This window comes from Crinia signifera, chromosome 6 (assembly GCF_055691185.1).
Source record: "Crinia signifera chromosome 6, ASM5569118v1, whole genome shotgun sequence".
Lineage (NCBI taxonomy): Eukaryota > Metazoa > Chordata > Amphibia > Anura > Myobatrachidae > Crinia > Crinia signifera.
In genome coordinates this window covers 248,348,357-248,367,689 of record NC_139222.1, presented here as the reverse complement: position 1 = coordinate 248,367,689, position 19,333 = coordinate 248,348,357, and the positions used below count along the sequence as shown (strand labels likewise).

The 19,333-nt window shown below is 43.4% G+C and overlaps 1 protein-coding gene across 8 annotated transcripts in view; it reads right to left on the bottom strand.

Moving 5' to 3' along the window:
• SH3PXD2A (SH3 and PX domains 2A) overlaps positions 1 to 19,333 on the bottom strand; it is a 296,381-nt gene that overhangs the window by 47,951 nt on the left and 229,097 nt on the right. For all 8 annotated transcript variants that reach the window (XM_083149276.1, XM_083149277.1, XM_083149279.1 and 5 more), the window contains one exon: positions 931 to 1,044. In XM_083149276.1, coding sequence (XP_083005402.1) covers positions 931 to 1,044 — 114 coding nt within the window. The remainder of the gene's footprint in view (positions 1 to 930; positions 1,045 to 19,333) is intronic.

Below are 19,333 nucleotides of genomic sequence, written 5' to 3'. Positions count from 1 at the left end.
GGCTCACATGGTTGTCTCAACAGACCAGTCTAAAGATACTGTGGAGGAAATTGACTAGGAATGGGTGATCCTGAATATGACCAGGTTCCTCATTGATCGGGATGAAAATACAGCCTGAGAAGTCAGCAAATTTAAATTGACTATGCTGCCGAATTCACAGGATTCGTTTCCCGATGCCAATGTCAATCTACAGACGACCCTGAAGCATTTCACGGATTCGTCATATCCGTGCGATGCTTCTTTGCAAAACACAAAAAGTAAAAAGAAATAAGAAATTAATTAAAAGAACGACGTGCCCCCCCCCATATGATTATTGAGTCAAGTTGGTAACAAGCACAGTTTCTCTTATATGTATAAAAAGCATTAGAATTATGGAAATTTCCTAATATTGCTGTCGCTATTTGAGAGCTCAATATGGTTAATTTACATTTTTACAAAACAAAATGATAATGAGACAACACAACTGGACACATGCCATGACTACCCTGCTGTACAAAATGTGGAACAAATATGGGATTCTGCCTTTAGTGATATTAATGACCAGATCCGTAACTGTAATGTGTGTCTGAGCACTGCGGGCAATGACATCAAATCTGGGTGGACAAGTTTAAATGCCGCCCCTGTTTTGACATCTGAACAGGCATAGCGAGTGGCTGATTTGTAAGTGTGTATACAGTAGCTTGCTAAATCAGCCACTCCCCTGATCAGCAGATCCATTGGTAAAGTCTGTATTCAGCCGTATTCCATGCGGTGTACAGGCCTCCCACAGACTGTACAACGTCTTTACCCCAAACTTGTTTTTTACAGATAGAAATGTAAAATAATATTGCTATAAACCTACATAAACTTTATCCTTCAATAATAACGCAATCTGGAAGCAAATAAGCAGGCAATGCACTCATCGCCTTACCATACATCCATTAAACTTACCATCTCCAGATTTGGAAGTGAGAATTTCGGAGTCATCTTTGCTTCCGCTTTGGGAATCTAGATAAGTAGCAGGGACCCAGCCTTGCTCTTCCGCTGTGCTCACAAACCACCACCCTGGCAAGAAGAAAAGAAATGGCACATGAATAACTGGAATCAGTAGTAATACCCATGGTAATGTGATGGCAAAGGGGAGACTTCTATCTGATGCAGAGGCAGACTGACTCCTTTTGGACTATCTTGCAGCCCCACCTCTGGATCCGCCACTGGTCTTAACTGTCATTTTTCAAATCCAGCCTGTAACATGACAGTTCAGAGCTGACTGGCTGCTGCACTATCACCTTCCACTTTATCACTTCACCAGGCTTAATACATCTGCGCTATAGTGTTCAATAGATAATGGCGTCTATTTACTCAGCCTTGGAGAGTGGTAAAGTGGACGGAGAGAATGTACCAGTCAATCAGCTTCTAATTGCCATGTTACAGGCTATGATTGAAAAATAACAGGAGCTGGTTGGTTGGTACTTTATCCTATCCATTTTATCTCTCTCCAAGGCTGAGTTAACAGACCCCTTATTTAGTATTATGGTCAGTGGCATAAGTTTGTCCCAGTTGCTCGGGGGCAAAATAAATATTGGTTCCCCCAAAATAGCTCAATTAGTAAGGTGTCTGTCTCTAGTAAGACAAGTCATGGGTTCTAATACAGGGTGTGACACCAAGGTAATAATAATAATAATAATGATATTAGGAGAGGAAGACAGCCAGAGAAGCACTATCGATTGTTTTCAATTAACTGATTCAAACTGGCATGGGAGGAGAGGTGCCCCCTTGGGAGCAGGAGCCCGGCAGCAGATAACTCCATGGCCTCCCAGAGTTACGCCTCTGATTATGGTGCTGGGTCTTGTCCCCAAACAAACCTAACGCTGAGGAGCCAGGCACGCTGCTAGAACGCGCTGTTTCGTGTTTATCTCTGTTACACATAAAGGATTTGTTTCACTCATCCATTTGGAAAGAAGCGGGTGTAGCAGGAACTCCAGATCCCAGTTATTGAAAACAGATCTTCATTGTTAATTTCCTATTTTTAAGCATCAAACTATTTACATATTGCTCGACATTCAGTTGTAATTAGAAATTGGAAAAAAAAAAAGGACACAGGATGACATTCAGCTGACTGTATGCTGAGGCTTGTTACGCTTCCGGATACATAAATCCGCACGAGGGATAGCTGCTAAGTATCTTCTGTGTTTGTGCATGTGTGAGATAGATGTAGTTTCACTCTCTGCCAGCAGATGGCAGTGTTTTGGAGTCTTACGGACACTAGACATATATATAGATTTTTTGCGCACAGTGTGTCACTCAAATCACAAATCCAGGCACCAAAGCGCCCTGCACCTGACTGTAATTCAAAGCGAGCATTTTCCAGGTATCAAATAAAATCTGCTTAGGAACGTCCCTGTCCTCAGAGCACTTATCAGAGGGGAGCCAGGCAACAAGGGCGCACAGAATGTTTGCTTATATAATCTGAGGAACAGGATTACGCTAAGATCTGTGAGCTCTGTCTAGTTCTATCTTCTTCATGTCTCTCTGCTCCATTTATTACCAGCACAGATCACTCCCTCTCCTTTACATGAATGTAACAGCATACAGTGCTGTGGAACTACAAGTCTCAGCACTTTCACAAGAAATGTAGAGGCAAAGGTTATCTACACTTGTTCTATGTAAACTGCAGAGAATAAAAAAAAAAATCAACGGACCTTTTGCAGATTACCCCAAGCACTGTGGTTCCCAAACTGTTTGCCGTGGCACCCTGGGGTGCCTAGGAACACTTGCGGGGGTGGCTTAGGTTGGTGGTCCAGGACCAATTCAAATTATTTATGGTCAATGTAATAGACAAAACCAGTGCTGGTGGTTTACAATCATAAAACGCGTGGACAAACAGAAGCAAATCTTGTCCCTCGCCACAATTTACTTAATTTAAGATTTTTTTCTTCTAAATTACTCAATAAGAAACTTTTGGCCTATGGGTGCCATAAAAAGATTTCTGATACTCTAGGGCGCCGTGATTTGGAAAAGTTTGGGAACCCCAGTTTCATAATCACGACGGAACTCGTGGTTGGCATGAAGGTGGGCGGACAATAGAGGAAGCACACACATAAAGTAGCAATTCAAAAAGACCCAATGACTGGTGACATCACCATGGCGATAGAAGACCTTTAAAATATGGAAAAGTTTGATTTCACTGAAAACTTAGTTTGCTGATAGATCATAAGCATATAAGTATATTTTGGCATATCATATATATATACAGAAACACAGAGGCAATCACAAGGCAGCAGACTAGCTTTTGAAGGCTTTGCTTTAACCAGGCTTAGCTAGTCTTATACATGGCTGCTAATACCAGGCTAAGATGTCACTCGGAAAACCCCAAATCTGAACTTCTGGGAGTTCATTGATGCTGGAATTCGGAAGATGGGTTGATGGTGCCTAGGTGGACAATAGGTGTAACCCTTCTGGTGGCATGCACTAGGTCGACATTGACCCTGTTGACTGTCGACCCTTAGATTGGCAATCACCGATGCTGATACCAAGAAAGGCTCAGCAGAAATGATCCCAGCCATGCCTTTTGGTTCCTGTTCCTCTGGGCTCTGTCACAGAACCTCCATGTTGTTGTGGCCTGTAGTGTGTGTGACCCCTAGATACGCTAATGAACTTATGTATCTATGTGAGACACTAAGCATTCTCTACCCAGCCGTTTGGCACAGAGAACAGTGGTCCACGTTCTAATCAAGTCTCACACAAGGCAACTTCATGTGCTTACTCTCATTGTCAGCTGAGGTTTCATAGAATTTCAATGACCTAAGGTCTTTACAATTCAATATGCTGCACTAAGTTTGGAAGTAGCTTAGCCAAATGATGAAATCATATTGATTTATGCTGGCTCTATTATGGACATACAGTACAGAACTAGCATATCTAGATCTTCTTTAATGAGGCACACAGGAACACGTAGCAGAGGTTTCTACAATGACGCAGACACTCAAACAATCCACTCTTCTGTTTATTAGAAGCAGGAATTTACTACCATTTCTTTAAGGTGGGTTATTGGTTAGGGAAGGGTCAATAAGGCTCTGTGAAACTGGAGAACTATTACATCAACAACATACAATGTCAAATTCTCCCCCCAAAAAAAGAAAACTAAACAATAAATAATACCTGTAATGGGGTTGGAAAAGGGAAAAAAGAGAGATTGTGGGCGATTACCTCCTAACATTGACGTTTCAGGTAAAGATAAAGGACCTAGCAAAGACAAAGCAGCAAAGGCTTAATCTACTATCTTATTTCTTTATTTAGTTAAAGTTTCTTATATAGATCAGCAGATTCCGTTGCGCTTTACAACTGTAGACAGTGATAAGACAAACATGGTAACAACAGACAGACTTGGAGGTAGGAGGGCCCTGCTGCAAGCTTACAATCTATAGGGATATAGGAGGGAAACGCACGGACAGGCATCAGTAATAGCATAGCAGTCCCACCAAGTTACAAGTCCAGAAGGGAAGCTATATAATACATGAGTGCCTCAGAGGGTTATGTGTGGCTTAGCTGTCCTGTATAAGACATACACGTGGCTTGGATGCTCTGTTACATATACTCATGGCTTAGGTGCGCTGTAAAAGACATATGAGTGGCTTGGGTGCACTGTTAATGACATACGCATGGCTTGGGAGCGTTGTAGAAGACATACGTGTGGCTTGGGAGCGTTGTAGAAGACATACGTGTGGCTAGGGTGCACTGTAGAAGACCTACGTGTGGCTAGGGTGCACTGTAGAAGACATACGTGTGGTTAGGGTGCACTGTAGAAGACATACGTGTGGCTAGGGTGCATTGTAGAAGACATACGTGTGGCTCGGGTGCACTGTAGAAGACATACGTGTGGCTAGGGTGCATTGTAGAAGACATACGTGTGGCTAGGGTGCACTGTAGAAGACATACGTGTGGCTAGGGTGCACTGTAGAAGACATACGTGTGGCTATGGTGCACTGTAGAAGACATACGTGTGGCTAGGGTGCACTGTAGAAGACATACGTGTGGCTAGGGTGCACTGTGGAAGACATACGTGTGGCTAGGGTGCACTGTAGAAGACATACGTGTGGCTAGGGTGCACTGTAGAAGACATACGTGTGGCTAGGGTGCACTGTAGAAGACATACGTGTGGCTAGGGTGCACTGTAGAAGACATACGTGTGGCTAGGGTGCACTGTAGAAGACATACGTGTGGCTAGGGTGCACTGTAGAAGACATACATGTGGCTAGGGTGCACTCTATTGATGCACTGCATAAGACATACATGTAGGTTGGGGTCCCAGAATAAGACATGTGTGGGTAGGGTGCACTGTATAACACATACGCATAGCTAGGGTTCACTGTAGTTTCCCCAATATTCTCCCGATTTCCAACGAATGCTGGAGGATTGGCAAATGGAAGTAGAGACTGCATACCTGGATATAGCCTGCATCATAAATCTTACAATCTGGATGGAAGAGGAGAACTAGATATTCCCCACACGCCCCCAGACAAATCCGAGGCAGCTTATATTTTTAGCACTTGATAACTTGGAGCGGAATACAGTTTTTAGTCTGTTAAATCCATTATTAGCTATAGTGGTTAAAGAGTACAATACGTGGTCCCTGAGGACACTGCTGAGAAGAAGAAACAGAAGACAAAGGCCTTCTGTAATACCTGACCACTGTGAATCTAAATACTATGTGCCAACGCAAGGTATACTGGAATACATAAAATCAAACAGAAAGATTTTAACAAAAACAAAACACAACCAGTACGGAATATATAGGGGTATCCCAGGCCTTCAGTTATACCACTTTAACACCAAAAATCCCGGATCCGACCCGGCATTTCGAAGAAGGATCCAAGCCGGATCCAAGTCGGATCCGGGATTTACTCCATTTACACTGCGGTGCCCACCCGCAGTGTAGACGGAGGCGGCGCTTGGAGATTACATCATCTCCAAGCACCAGGACCGTGGTGATCCCCGGCTGATACACCGATCGCCGTGCTGGGGGCAACCCAGCACCAAGGTAAGCTGCTGGGCTACCCCCATCCCCGTGCACCTCCCCAGCCGTCGTCCGGGAGGTGAATGGAAGCAGCACACAGGCATCCATTCACCTCCTCCGCTGCTGCTATCTGCAGATTATAGCAGACAGCAGCGCAGGCTGTGTGTGCCCTGCGTCCAACCTGCGGACGCTGCGGTCCGCAGGTTGTACGTCCCCTATTGATGTAAATGGGAGCCGGGTCATCCAAACCGGCGTACCCATTTACACCGCTCTCTACCCAGGTACTAGCCGTGTTCTACCCAGGTCAGGACCTGGGTAGAAGTCCTGTGTAAAGGGACACGGCATGACACATTTACACCGCGTCTGACCCGCCGAAGACCCGGGGTTTTGAGGCGGTGTAAAAGGGGTATAACACACAAGTGGGAGATTAAGGTTTGCCCCTCCCAAAGTACCCAAAATGATCAGTCTATGGGCCAGATGTATCAAGCTTCACAACATGATAAAGTGAAGAGTGATATACAACCAGCCAATCAGCTCCTACCTTTAATTTTTCAAACCTAGCCTGTAACATGGCAGTAAGGAGATTGGCTGATTGTTCATCACTCTCCATTTTATCACTTTTTGAAACTTGATAATTCTGGCCCTCTATCTTATACCACGTTGGAGTTCCCCAGATTATTGAGGCCACCATACAGTAGTTCATTCTTTTATAAATAATTATATGTCATATTTTTCTTTGACCTCTCTGATCCACCACGTGAGAATACAGAGAACGCATTAGGGCCCACCACAGATCCATGGGGGTTTATAGAGTTTCAATCTGGTAATACTGAAAAAAACTAAGTAAAAAAACAGATTGACTAGCACCAGTGGTGAGAGGTAATGTCCGCTGGTGGCTCATCCTGTGAATAATACCGGGTGACTTGGGGCCCAAGGCTTCTGTCTACATAGCCATACCATATAGCATATATCCAGTGTTGGCTCTGACCAGAATGGATGCAGATCTCAGTTCTAGATCACTGTGCAGAATTCATCATTTCCATCATGTATCTGGTGCATTTTAAAGACATTAGCCACATGAAACAAACAGTATAGTGTGTTTGCTTTTCCTCACACATCAACCAGCAACGCCTTTTAAAAACTTAGTTGTGCTCTCTGCCTTAATATGTCTTTAGCAGCCAACTAAATGTGATTAGTTCTCCAGATGTGCAACAAAAATGCTGCTATAGGGTCCATTATAAATAAGAGTGTGTATCGTTCTGTTAGACCTACTCCCCATATTTATGTCACTGCCTCACAGTTGCGGGTTGAAAAGGTGACAGTACTAACCCAACCCTAGTAAGACATGTACACCGGCGCAGCTGCCAAACGCTCCTGTTATCTGCACTATGCGTCCCTGCTTTTCCTCAGTAGCTTACATTAGTCATAATAGAGGTAATTACATCTAAATGTCCATCCATGTACTAAAGGGGAAATGCAGTCACACCGTTTTCTGACTGTGGCCACATTTCCTGTACATACCAAGCTCCAAAATGCAATGCGGTGGGAAACACCGGCTGTTGCAGGCGTTACCTTATGGAAGCATATGGGTTGCTTTCTGCATCCTGCCCTGAGAAGGATCCAATCGGATACAATCCAACACCCCCTGCAGCTGTCACATCCCTCTGTGCATACGCAGGGGGACTCCTGGGTACTAAACACCGAGGTTCAGACATCACAAAGTGCAGCTGTTATCTGAAGAGTTGTACTTTGCATTACTAATCACATAAGTACTGTAAGCACATATATATATATATATACGATTAGTATATACATAGCAAGTGGCAGGATGTACATTGTGGATGCGATGCTTAGTACATCTTACCCATAATATTTATCAGCACTTGATTTTACTATATAGATATCTCAACGGATCATATATTATTTGGAATACTTATATTTTTGGAGACGTGGAATGATTTGCAGATATTCCTCATGTTTATGGTGTGTGGTGCACAGACAGCGCTGCCACTGACTAAGTGTTAACCAGTGATTTACAAATATATATAAATAGAAAGTGCACAGTGCAGTGTGCAAAAAACGCAAAAATGTCTATTCGAAAATTATTAAAAACACTCCAGAGTTCAAACTGTGTCGTCAGATGTCATCGGGTTGGCCTAATTTCCATAGGACCACTAGGTTAAAATAGGAACGTGGTGGTATTTGATGGTACGCATATATTGATTAACCAAGAGGGATTATTAATACACTGAAGGCGCAGAAGTCATACCACGTTCCTATTCCTCATGTTTACCCTGATGATATATCGACAAACCATCCCTAGTAGTCTACTGATCTCCTACATTCCCCCAGCGGATCCGTTGTGGCTTCCAGGTCCGGGTGGTCACGTGATCATCACTTCCAGGTCAGACCTCTGGGAGACTAGCAAGTATTACCCCACTATCCCTAAACTTCCTCCCGTGTGCCTGTTGGCCATGTCGCCATTCTGGGGATGTCAACATGACGCTTTCATGATTGCTCACGGCCCGCACAGCCACTTACGGACCTTAAGCCCCGTTTGGGCAGCCATTATTGTCAGCCGCAGCACATTCTGCTGTATCAGCAGCCTGCTTTGAATGTTTTCTTCCGAAAGGACAAGCAGAACATTACGCTCAACTCCCAAGCAAGATATTGGCACCAAATATGAAACGGCATAAAGCACTTTTTCTGCATGGTTCGGTGGAAAATATATAAAACCATCTGTATGGAGGGTAATCTAATCTTTTTAGAGATTGTCTCATTTCATGTATTTAGTTTGGACGAATCTCTGCGAGCTGGAAAGTCTCTTGGCAGCTGGAGATTACAGTGACACACAGTCAAATCAGTTCACTGCATATATTTTATTTCTTCAGTATTGGTATTGTCTTACAGGGTAGAATAGAGCGATTGTACCATCCCATACAAGACACAGTGAGATCCTTTACATCCTCATCATCAGCATGCAGTGACCTTTAAACCCAAATCCCGAATGTCCCCATTATGGGCACAGCGTTCCCTGACCCTCTGCCGTTCCATTTGCTCCTTCACTTTGGTAAGTTTTTAAATCATCTCCTTCCATACAACTCTGCTATCTGTCATGAGTATTTCATAGCTGCCAATACACTTATATATTATCCCCGGAGACACTCAGCAGCTGGGTCATTCAACTGATAACGTCAACGATGGTGCAGTCTTGGGGGAGGGAACATTCCCATCATAATTTCATGGGACATGGTTATCTTTCATTGTTTAAAGTATTTTAAACATATATCCTCAACAGATATTGGGGCAGATGTATTAAGACTTAACAAGAGATAAATGCAAGGGTCATAAAGAGAGATAAACGTCCAGCCACTCACCTCCCACCCAACTGCCATGTTACAGGCTGTGTTTGAAAAAAGTCAGTAAGGAGCTGATTGGCTGGACGTTTATCTCTCTCTCACCCTTGCATTTATCTCTTGTTAAGGCTTAATACATCTGCAACAATAACTGACAATGCCCAAAAATGCAGTAAGTTCGTAGTTGGCTATTGATCCCCACTTCGGGGTTAATTTGGTAAAGTGTGATTTTATAGAAGTGAGAGATGTTGAACATAGCAACCAAATAGATTCTACTTGTCATTTATCTAGCACTTCCTAGAGGATAATAGATAGATAATAGCTCTCACATCTAAAGACTCTTTGCCAGATGTACTAAGCTTGAAAAGTGATAAAATGAAAAGTGATAAAGTGCGAGCTAATCAGTTGCTACCTGCCATGCTACAGGCTGAGTGACAGTTAGGAGCTGATTGGTTGGTGGTTTTTCACTCTTCATTCTATCACTTTTCAAGGCCTAGTACATCTCACCCTCACTCTTTAGTAAATGTACCCCTTGGTAATTATCAAGTAAGAGAATTCAATATGTGGAGCGGATAATGATTGTAATATGTTTGGTTATTGTGTGTATATTGGGCACACACATAAAATGTCCCATATGCCATATTTAGCTATAGCCAGTCTCAGTAGACTCCTGAATTTGACAAGGCTGTCACCTGGGAGAGCAGCGTCACTGGAGGAAATAGGCGTTCTGGATGCCAGGCGGCGCAGTTCTCAGTAATCATGGCCCTACTACATATTCTGCAAATCATAGCAGTCCAGTATTGGTGAATGGGACCTCGAGAACATGATTTTATGTGCCACGCACACCGGAACTTCCCCTGTCCATCTCCCCAAGATACCATGTTAACATTAGACACGTTTAAAAGAATCAATTCATTTTATACCACATGTTTTCAGTTTCCATCCTGCAGAGTGCACAGACTGATGTCATTATGATGTATTGCAGTTATGTATAGTGACATTAAGCAGGACTTGGAGCAGAGAGCACAGCGAGAGAGGAGTCTCAGAGTTCCAGAAGACACACACTCAGGAGTCAGTTCTCCCTCAGTAACTAGGTAGTAGGTGGGGGAAGATATCTCAGGCAGAAAGCCTTGTGAATGAGCAGGCAGTCCATCAGTAAATGGGAACCTGACTGCTACACTATCATCAATATTAGTTCCGCCTAACAGTAGAAGTTTGGGCTTTGTGCAGGAAACCGTTATAGTTGAAAAATGTACACACTGTACACATCATGCGAGTAGTATTATATGCCATTGAATGCCTGGGTACACATAATAAACCTTTGCCTTTGTACTGTGATGAATATGGCATAGACAGACTATCTCAAATCCAGCAATTTACAGGATTCCAAACAGCATGGATTTACTCGAGGGAAATCATGTCAAACAAACCTTATTGACTTTTTTGACTGGGTGACTAAAGTAATAGATAAAGGAAGGGACGTACAGTAGATATAAATTATCTAGACTTTAGCTAGGATTCTTTACAGTTAAGGCCATGAAGATATGGAATATCCTGCCAGAAAAGGTTGTGATGGCAATTTTTATAAAAGACAATTGAAAAAAAAAAAAAAACACTTAATAATAAACAAATTCAGTCATTGGGTCATCGGGAATCTAGGTTATAACCCATGATCAATATAGGTAGAATGGTTCTTCAGCAGGACCTCTCTAAATATATTCTAAATGTTACAGTACTATAGGTTGAACTCGATGGACTAACGTCTTTTTGAACCTCATTATGTATGTATGTATGTATGTATGTATGTATGTATGTATGTATGTAAGTAAGGCTTTTGACACTGTGCCACATCGCAAACTGCTAAACAAACTCAAAAGCATGGGAGTAGATTCTGAGATGGTTGAATGGATGTTGAATGGATGGTTGAATGCTTTGGGAGAAAACAGAGCGGTGTAATAAATGGAGTGCAGTCACAGGAGGGTAATGTTACAAGTGGAGTACCCCAGGGATCTGTACTAGGACCAGGGCTTTTTAATATCTTTATTGGTGAGAGTGCAAATAGCTTTGAAGGGAAAGTATGCCTTTTATGCAGACAACACAAATGTATACGCACCAGGAGGGATAAAACAAATGGTTGATGATCTAGGTAGACTAGGTAGGTCAAGAGCATGGCAATTACAATTAAACGCCCCAAAAATTTAAATCATGAACTTGGGTCTCAAATATCCAAGGGCTAAATATAGAAAATAATTGTTATTTCCATTTAGAACATACCATTACAGTAATACATGGGGGAGAAGTGGTATCAGCACACATAACATGCACTGATACCACTTCCCCCTCCCGTAACGATTCTTTATACATCTACCGCTGAGTTTGAAAACTGACAGTTACCTGGTTTATCTCCGTCCAATTTATCTTTCTCCAAGACTTAGTACATAGACCCCTTTTTTCCTGAAAGCACATACTAACAGGGAGAACTACAGAGGTTCAACCAAGTCTTCCACTTGGAACATTACAAAAGGTGTGAGCAACACAAAGGTTATTCAGAATGACAGGGCTTACAAAGTTACTCAAAATCCTCTTGGACTATAAAATATCAAATATTGAAAAATATTGAGGAGGGCCACACATATGCTTATGGACCACAAAGATGCCTATGGAGAGGAAAACATCGGCTGTAACACAATAATAAAAATGAATAGCAAAAAAATAGTAACGGAAGCAAAATAGTGCACTCAGCTCTCTCCACAGCCCCAGGCATATTATGTTATGTTAGGGGATCGTTACATCCGTGCCTTAGCAAACACTACAATATCATTATCTTTAAACGCTCTGCACCAATGATTTTACTCAGCAATAACCGTTTTACAGTCCAAATAAGTTTGACTACCCTGCTCTCCAGCCTGCCGAGAACCTTAAAATGTGTTCCTCTTGAATAGTTAGAATAGGATTTACGATTTCATAACATATGACTTCAGTTAATATGAAACTCTCACTTGAAACTTGGAGAGAAGAGTTCCATCCTTGCCAGTGTCTAGTAACTGTGCTGTAAATGCCAGGGTTTTACAATTTTCCAATCCAGGGAGATTACCATTAGCAGAGACTATTAGATTGCCAGTATTCTGCTCATTTGTCAATAGATACCATTTCATTGTTGAAAACTTCCCTCTTGCTTAAAGGAGTCCTTATATTACACTGATTTATTGGGTCCATCTATCATGCGGGAGGCAATTGGACACTTTAGTACAGAGGTAGGCAGAGAAACGCCGCCTGTAAGGCAATGTTGGTCCTGTAGGATTATTACACATACAGAACCGCAGAAGCCTACAATCTTGTAGAATAATAGGAAACTCGCATATGCTATAGTATAAACATCATCACTTATATTTTAACTTTACACTTTCTAATAACATTGCCTGTAAATCATTTTGACAGTTTTATTGGCAGGAGACACCAGAAGTTAGTTTCCTTGGGGCCCCTCAAACCTTAACCCAGCCCTGCTGACCAACCCCTTGGACAGAAAGTTTCATAGCTATACAGTACATGTTTCCTTATGCGTTTTGGCTTCAGTAGCACCCGCGAACCACAACAAGGACACATCGGTAACATCTCAGATGCACGGGGCATCTTGCACAATAGGCCAGATGCACTAAGCTTCAAAAGTGATCAAATGGAGAGTGATAAACAGCCAGCCAATCAGCTCCTGCCTGACATTTTTCAAACACAGTCTGTGACATGGCAGGTAGGAGCTGATTGGCTGGCTGTTTATCACTCTCCATTTTATCACTTTTGAAGCTTAATGCATCTGGCCCAATAAAGATTGAGTTTACTAATATGGGAGTGTGGTTGAAGATGGGATATTGTCCATAGCAACCAATCAGATTTGATCTATTATCTTCGAGAAGGTGCTAAATAGGTAGAATCTGATTGGTGGCTAAGGGCAATATCTGATCTTCAGTAGAACTCACATCTTAGTAAATTTACTCCAAACCTTCAAAACTAAACTTACAACTGTAGGCTGTAGTGCATGATACCTAGAATGTACAAAGTAACAGTGTACAAAACACCCAAAAACATCGACAACAAATAACCTAGAACTTCACCTGTATTCAAAGTAAAGCCACGCCCCCTTCTCCATTTTTGAGTATACAGACGTCAAGTCACTGTTTAACTATACTGTATCAGATATACGGATAAATATATGGTTGGCAATGTATGCTGCAGGAACTATTAGGCAGCAACAACAACGTTTGTAGCTAATATTTACATTTCTTCTTTTCAACATTCTTTGATAACTTATTTTCACCAACCCCCTATGTTTCCCAGTAAGAACAGATCATGAATTGCTGGCTAGAGAACCGGGAACATGTGAGATGGTAAGCAGCTATTTTTGGGCATACTGTATGTAATTAAAGCCTTGGGGCAGCATCGACTATCTGTGGTGCAGACAAGTAGGATTTCTGGGAAGACAGGACTATCCTAGACCTCCAAGCAGGGCCCTCCAACAAACCTCACGGGTTCCACCCTACACTATCCTTCTCACCGCTGTGTTCACACTTACAGTCAGTGACTCTGATCCTTACTATCCACCCTTCTCAGGGTGCTTGAGTGCTGTTGTTAATTACAGTCAGAATTATTTGTATCATTAATTTCCATGTGTACTGTTTGGTTTAACCAGAGCCGGCCCTTGGCATAGGCAAACATAGGCAAATACCTAGGGCATTTAGAATGCCTTGGGGCATGCAGCTCATATAACTGAGCCTACAGCAGCGGGAGTGGAATTGTGGGGAGCAGAGACAGTGGGGGCAGTGGCATGCAGTAACAAAAATGGCCACCTTCATTGTAGGACAGCTGCTGTGCATGCCAAGCCCCAGCAGAGTCCGGCTGAATGAACTTGCAACGGATTCCCTGCAGCCAGCCGTCAATATCTGGGGATTGGGTTGTAATAATCTATAGAGGAAATAGACTGGTTCTCTATCGCCAGCCCCGCCAGCGGCCGGCTCCCGCCCGGGGTCCCCGCCGCCTCCCCCTTGCCGCCCCAAACCCTGCCTGTCTCCCTGAAGTAGAGACGTGCAGGGAGATGCTGCCCAGCTGCCGTGATACTGGGACACGCGTGGGATGCTCACTAGAGGGCGCTCACTAGAGGAGAGGATCTGCCGGGCGCCGGCGATGAATAAGGCCGTCTCCATATGTGTAATTGTTAATTAATAATGGCCGATCATAAATTATATTTGACAAATTTACAAATTGATAAGGATCATCGCTGTCCATACACGCTGAGCAATAACTGCAACAAATTCTAGATATATGGGGTGACATTCTATGGGATGAGATGTGTGTTTTTTGGCAAAATTTTCGCAAAAAACAGCCGAAATCCCGTTTTCGCATATTTAATGGTATGCAAAAAACGTCAAAAATCGCAGATTTTTCCGCGAAATCACACTTTTACAAAGTGCGATTTTAACTCGTGCCGGAACTCGCATCCAGATGTTTTCCCATTGAAAAGTATACAAATCGCATATTTAATGAGATGCGATTTTGGGAAATGTGTCTTAAATTCGCCAAAAAATCAGACCATGTTCTGATATGCGAGTTGGCCAGGGGACAACCGGCTTTCTCCGATGGAGCTAGCAGCTTCTGTCCCAGCGCGACACAGGCTGAGAGCGTGATTGGGCGATGCGTCTCCATGGAGATGCATAGCTCAGCCCTGATTGGCTGAGCTATGCGTCTCCATGGAGACACATAAGCCGTAGACGCTCTCAGCCTGCGTAGCGCAGGGAGTCAGTGCGACTGAAGTTAGCTCCATCGGAGAAAGCTGGTTGTCCCCGCTGTCAGTGCAGGGGTAGTCGGCTCTGCAGAAGGGAGACCAGCGCTGGATCCTGGATCCGTGAGTATGTGGGTGTAAAAGTGAGGTGTGTGGATGTGTATGTAATAAAGTTTTCTGTGTGTGTGTGTTTTCTTTTAACATTCTTTTTACAGGTAGACTACAAGTCCCAGCGGGCCCATTAATGCCCCGCATGCTGGGACTTGTGGTTCTCCAAGCCCCAGCCTGCGGGGGAGGTCTGCTGGTACTTCTCCTGTATAAAGCAATGTTAGGATTGAAAGATTTAACCCCATCAGGCCGGCTTCCACTGGCCAGGGACGCCGGTGACAGCCTCGGGCTTCAGCCCTGGACGGGTGAAGCCTGGGGGGGGGGACCCCTTTATTGGGGGGGTCCCCACTCCTCCACGTACCCCGTCCAAGGCTGACCAGCCACGGTGCTCATGGTACGGCCGGGGGACCTTATGTAAAAAGTGTCCCCTGGCTGTGGCATGATACTGCGGCCTGTTGGAGCCCAGTGCTGGTTTAAAAATACGGGGGACCCCCAGATTTTTTGTCCCCCAAATTTTTGGAACCAGGACCGGCTCAATGAGCCCGGGGCTGGTTATGCTCAGGAGGGGGGTCCCCACACAATTTTTTTTTTTATACAAACACAAAATCGCACATAACCTCAAATGCACACATTTTCATGCCTAAAAATCGCACATTTTCATGCCGAAAATTCGCCCATTATCGCACTTTTGTTGCCGGAACACGCACCTCATTAAATATGCAAATCCACGGCAAAAATGCGATTTAAAAAAAGTGCGATAATAGGCGAAAAACTGACGTGCGAAAAACTCTCATCCCATAGAATGTCACCCATGATCTGCAAATTAATGTCTATTTGTTTCTGGATGCTATGCAAGTTTTTCAGTTCAACATTTACAGCTTGAGATAGAGGAATCGAGTTTCAGGCCGGGAATCCTGGGAGCTGTAGTACAGCGCATGATGGAATAATGAACCCTGCCTAGCTAAAATTACCCAGGAGAGCTTCACGCCAGCTGTGCATAGCTCTTATAACAGCACAGAAACACAAACATATCTCCAAGTCCCAAAGCCGATACTGAAACCAGAGCATGCCCAACCCCTCAGCAGACCTCATAGCTTGGTACTGAAAAAACTACGCTCCGTGTTGAAGGATTTCCTAGAATTCTGATACACACTTCAGCCTATTCCAGTCTAAATCCAGCCGTGGCATCTCCCAGCTTTTTCCTTGAGAGGGGTTGGCGAGTGTGCGATTATTTGAAACTTCTGTTAACTTTACACGATTATTTTATGGAATAAAGAATTAATACTCTTGGCTTGTGCTGAGGCTCTATGCTGGAGATTCACAATAAGAGACCAGCCTAAAAAACTTTCCCCAAACTTTCAAGCACCAACATTTTATTTGCAGTACCTTGTCTGATAGTGATTATGGCTGGTAACTGGCTGCCAAAAAGGACTGGAACCGCTTATTTTCTGTTCGGCTTGGGGAAAACTTCTGTCTCAGCATGCTAATAATACTGTCCTCGTTTGACACAACACACACGGTATATTATTCTGCTTCACCGTTTTTCCTCTGGATACCCCCCGATTCCAAAATGATTAAACTCAGGCGGTAGATTGTGAAATAAAAATACAGCCCACCGTTCCAAAAAGGTGGGCAGCCTGCTGAGACTCTCTGCCTAGCATTAGAAAGCGAGAAAGAGACCAGCCAATGAGTTTCAAGATCAACAACGGGATGGATTGTGGAAATGGAAAAAGTATTTGTCGAAACTCATAGCATAACACTATGCAGCAATAATCATCATTTAGCGCCAAGCGGGCACATTCGTCAGTAGACCATAGAACGCTGACGCGTTTTTATTTCTACACTGTTAGTTTGAGGGGGTTATTCTAATTCATTCGGTCCTTCGCATGGATGACCGATGTTGCGCGTCTGAGCATGTGCAGGCGCGTTTCTGCGCATGTGCAGACAAAGAGTGCATGCACCTACGGCGATCTTTCGGATCGCTGGGTGCACGCACCCTTCACGGGGGCGGAGAAGGTCATGGGGCGCCGGGCTGCCCCATTACCATATGGGAAAGCCCAGCTTTACATGGGCATTCCCATGAGAATGCTGGGCGTTCTCACGGTAACGAGGCAGTGACGCGGATGCGGGGGGCTGGCAGCTGACATCACCGGATGTCAGCTGCCCGCCCATATCCGTCCCAGCGTGCACGCATAGACACTTCTATATGCAAGTACCTTTCACATCTTTCGATGGTCGGTGAATGCTAAACATCCATTCGCAGCCTGTGCGGGCAAACCCGTGCTGTGACGGAGGGGGTGGGGGCGAACATTCACCAGGTGGGGTTTGGTGGATTTGCAAGGCTGCGAATTTGCAGCCTTGCAAATCAACCAGAATACCCCCCTGAGTGTGAAACATATTTAATATAACTAAGGGACACGGCGTCCCTTAGCACCAAATGTATCAAGTTTAAAAAAAGTGATTAAATGGAGAGTAATAAACAGCCAGCTAATCAGCTCCTAGCTGCCATGTTACTGGCTGGGGTTGAAAAAATGACAGGTAGGAGCTGATTGGCTGGTTGTCTATAACTCTCCACTTTTTGAAGCTTTATAGAAAGGGGCTGACTGTGTCACAGGCAGGTGCAGTTGCATTGATTGCGAGTACAGATATAAATGTAAAAATGCCACCTTTGAAAGCATCTATGCGGGCGCAGTTTGTGAAAGTAGTCGTCAAAGACTTGCCTCCGATCATTTATTCACAGGCATCCTAACCCCCAAGAGGACACGGATAGCCTTGGAATATTCTAACCTGCTTATGCACATGGCACAGACCCATGGGGATCTTAATCAGGCTCCAACATCTTTTCAATACTCTCACTCAACGAACACTACAGATGACTGACCCTGAGCATGTGAAATAAGAAAAAAGATGTTTGAATTGAGGTAGGCGCTACTAGGATACTATGGTCCCGGCCACTAGCCCAGCGCGCGGCTCCATATACATTATTTACAATTATGGCACAATTATGACTTTCCTACTCCTACTTTAGCTTCTAATAATGAAAACAGGCGATATCGCCCATAGCAACCAGATTATGTCTATCATTTCTCTATCGCATCCCACAAAATATACAAATCTGATTGGTTGCTATGGACAATATCACCTCTTTCATTTTTAGAAGCTTTAGTAAATGTACGCCTTAGTAACCATCTCCTAATTCTTTATTTTTCTATATTTATTTATAAGCATTAAAGCACCACGTTACCGCACATTGTATCGCCTATCATACAGATAAAACATTTGGGCTATATTTACTAAAGATTTAGCATTTTGGAGATTTTCCAAACCCCAAAAAATCCAAAATCGGATATTGAGAAAATATTAAATGTTTTGAAGGGTCTTTTAATGCCAAATCAGAGATGTACTAAAGTTTGATTGTTAAAATTGATCGGAAATCGTCCAAAAAATTTCAGAGAATCGCTATTTCTAATAGAACCTACAGAAAGAGTTCTATTTGATTTTATACCATGTTGGATTGTCTGAACCTTTAATATGATGATACAAACATTGGGAGAGAAGCATGTGGGGCCCTCTGGCTGTATAAATCAGGCATTTAAAGGCACAGCCATCAATATTCAAATTACTGTAGCGTTGGAATGAAGGTGTTTGTGGGTAATACACTTTTTCTGATAGGGATGCTTTTATATTATTTGGTCGATTTAATTAATGATTTAATAGATTTTTTTTTATGAATAGAACACATTTATAACTTCAAATACAAAGCAATGGACCATCAAATTCACAATGGAACAAACAAAATCAAATAAAAAAAAAAACTATTGGTAAATGATCCATTTGGAATAGAAAACCTCAGTGTCGCACGCAGGGGGGGGGGTTTCTGAGTACCCAGAAAACCCCTAAGTAATGTATGGGTCCTAGACTGAAAGCTTAGGGTCCCATCTTTCCAAGGGTACAAGAATTAAAAAAATCGGCCCTGGGGAACCGGAGATATCTGACTTCAAAACAGTGGTCCCATCCAAGCCTGTTAATTGGTCTTCCCAGTCAGATATTTCAGGTTCTATCTGACTTAGAGTTTTTCTGAGGGTATATTCCAAAAGCTGGGACTCT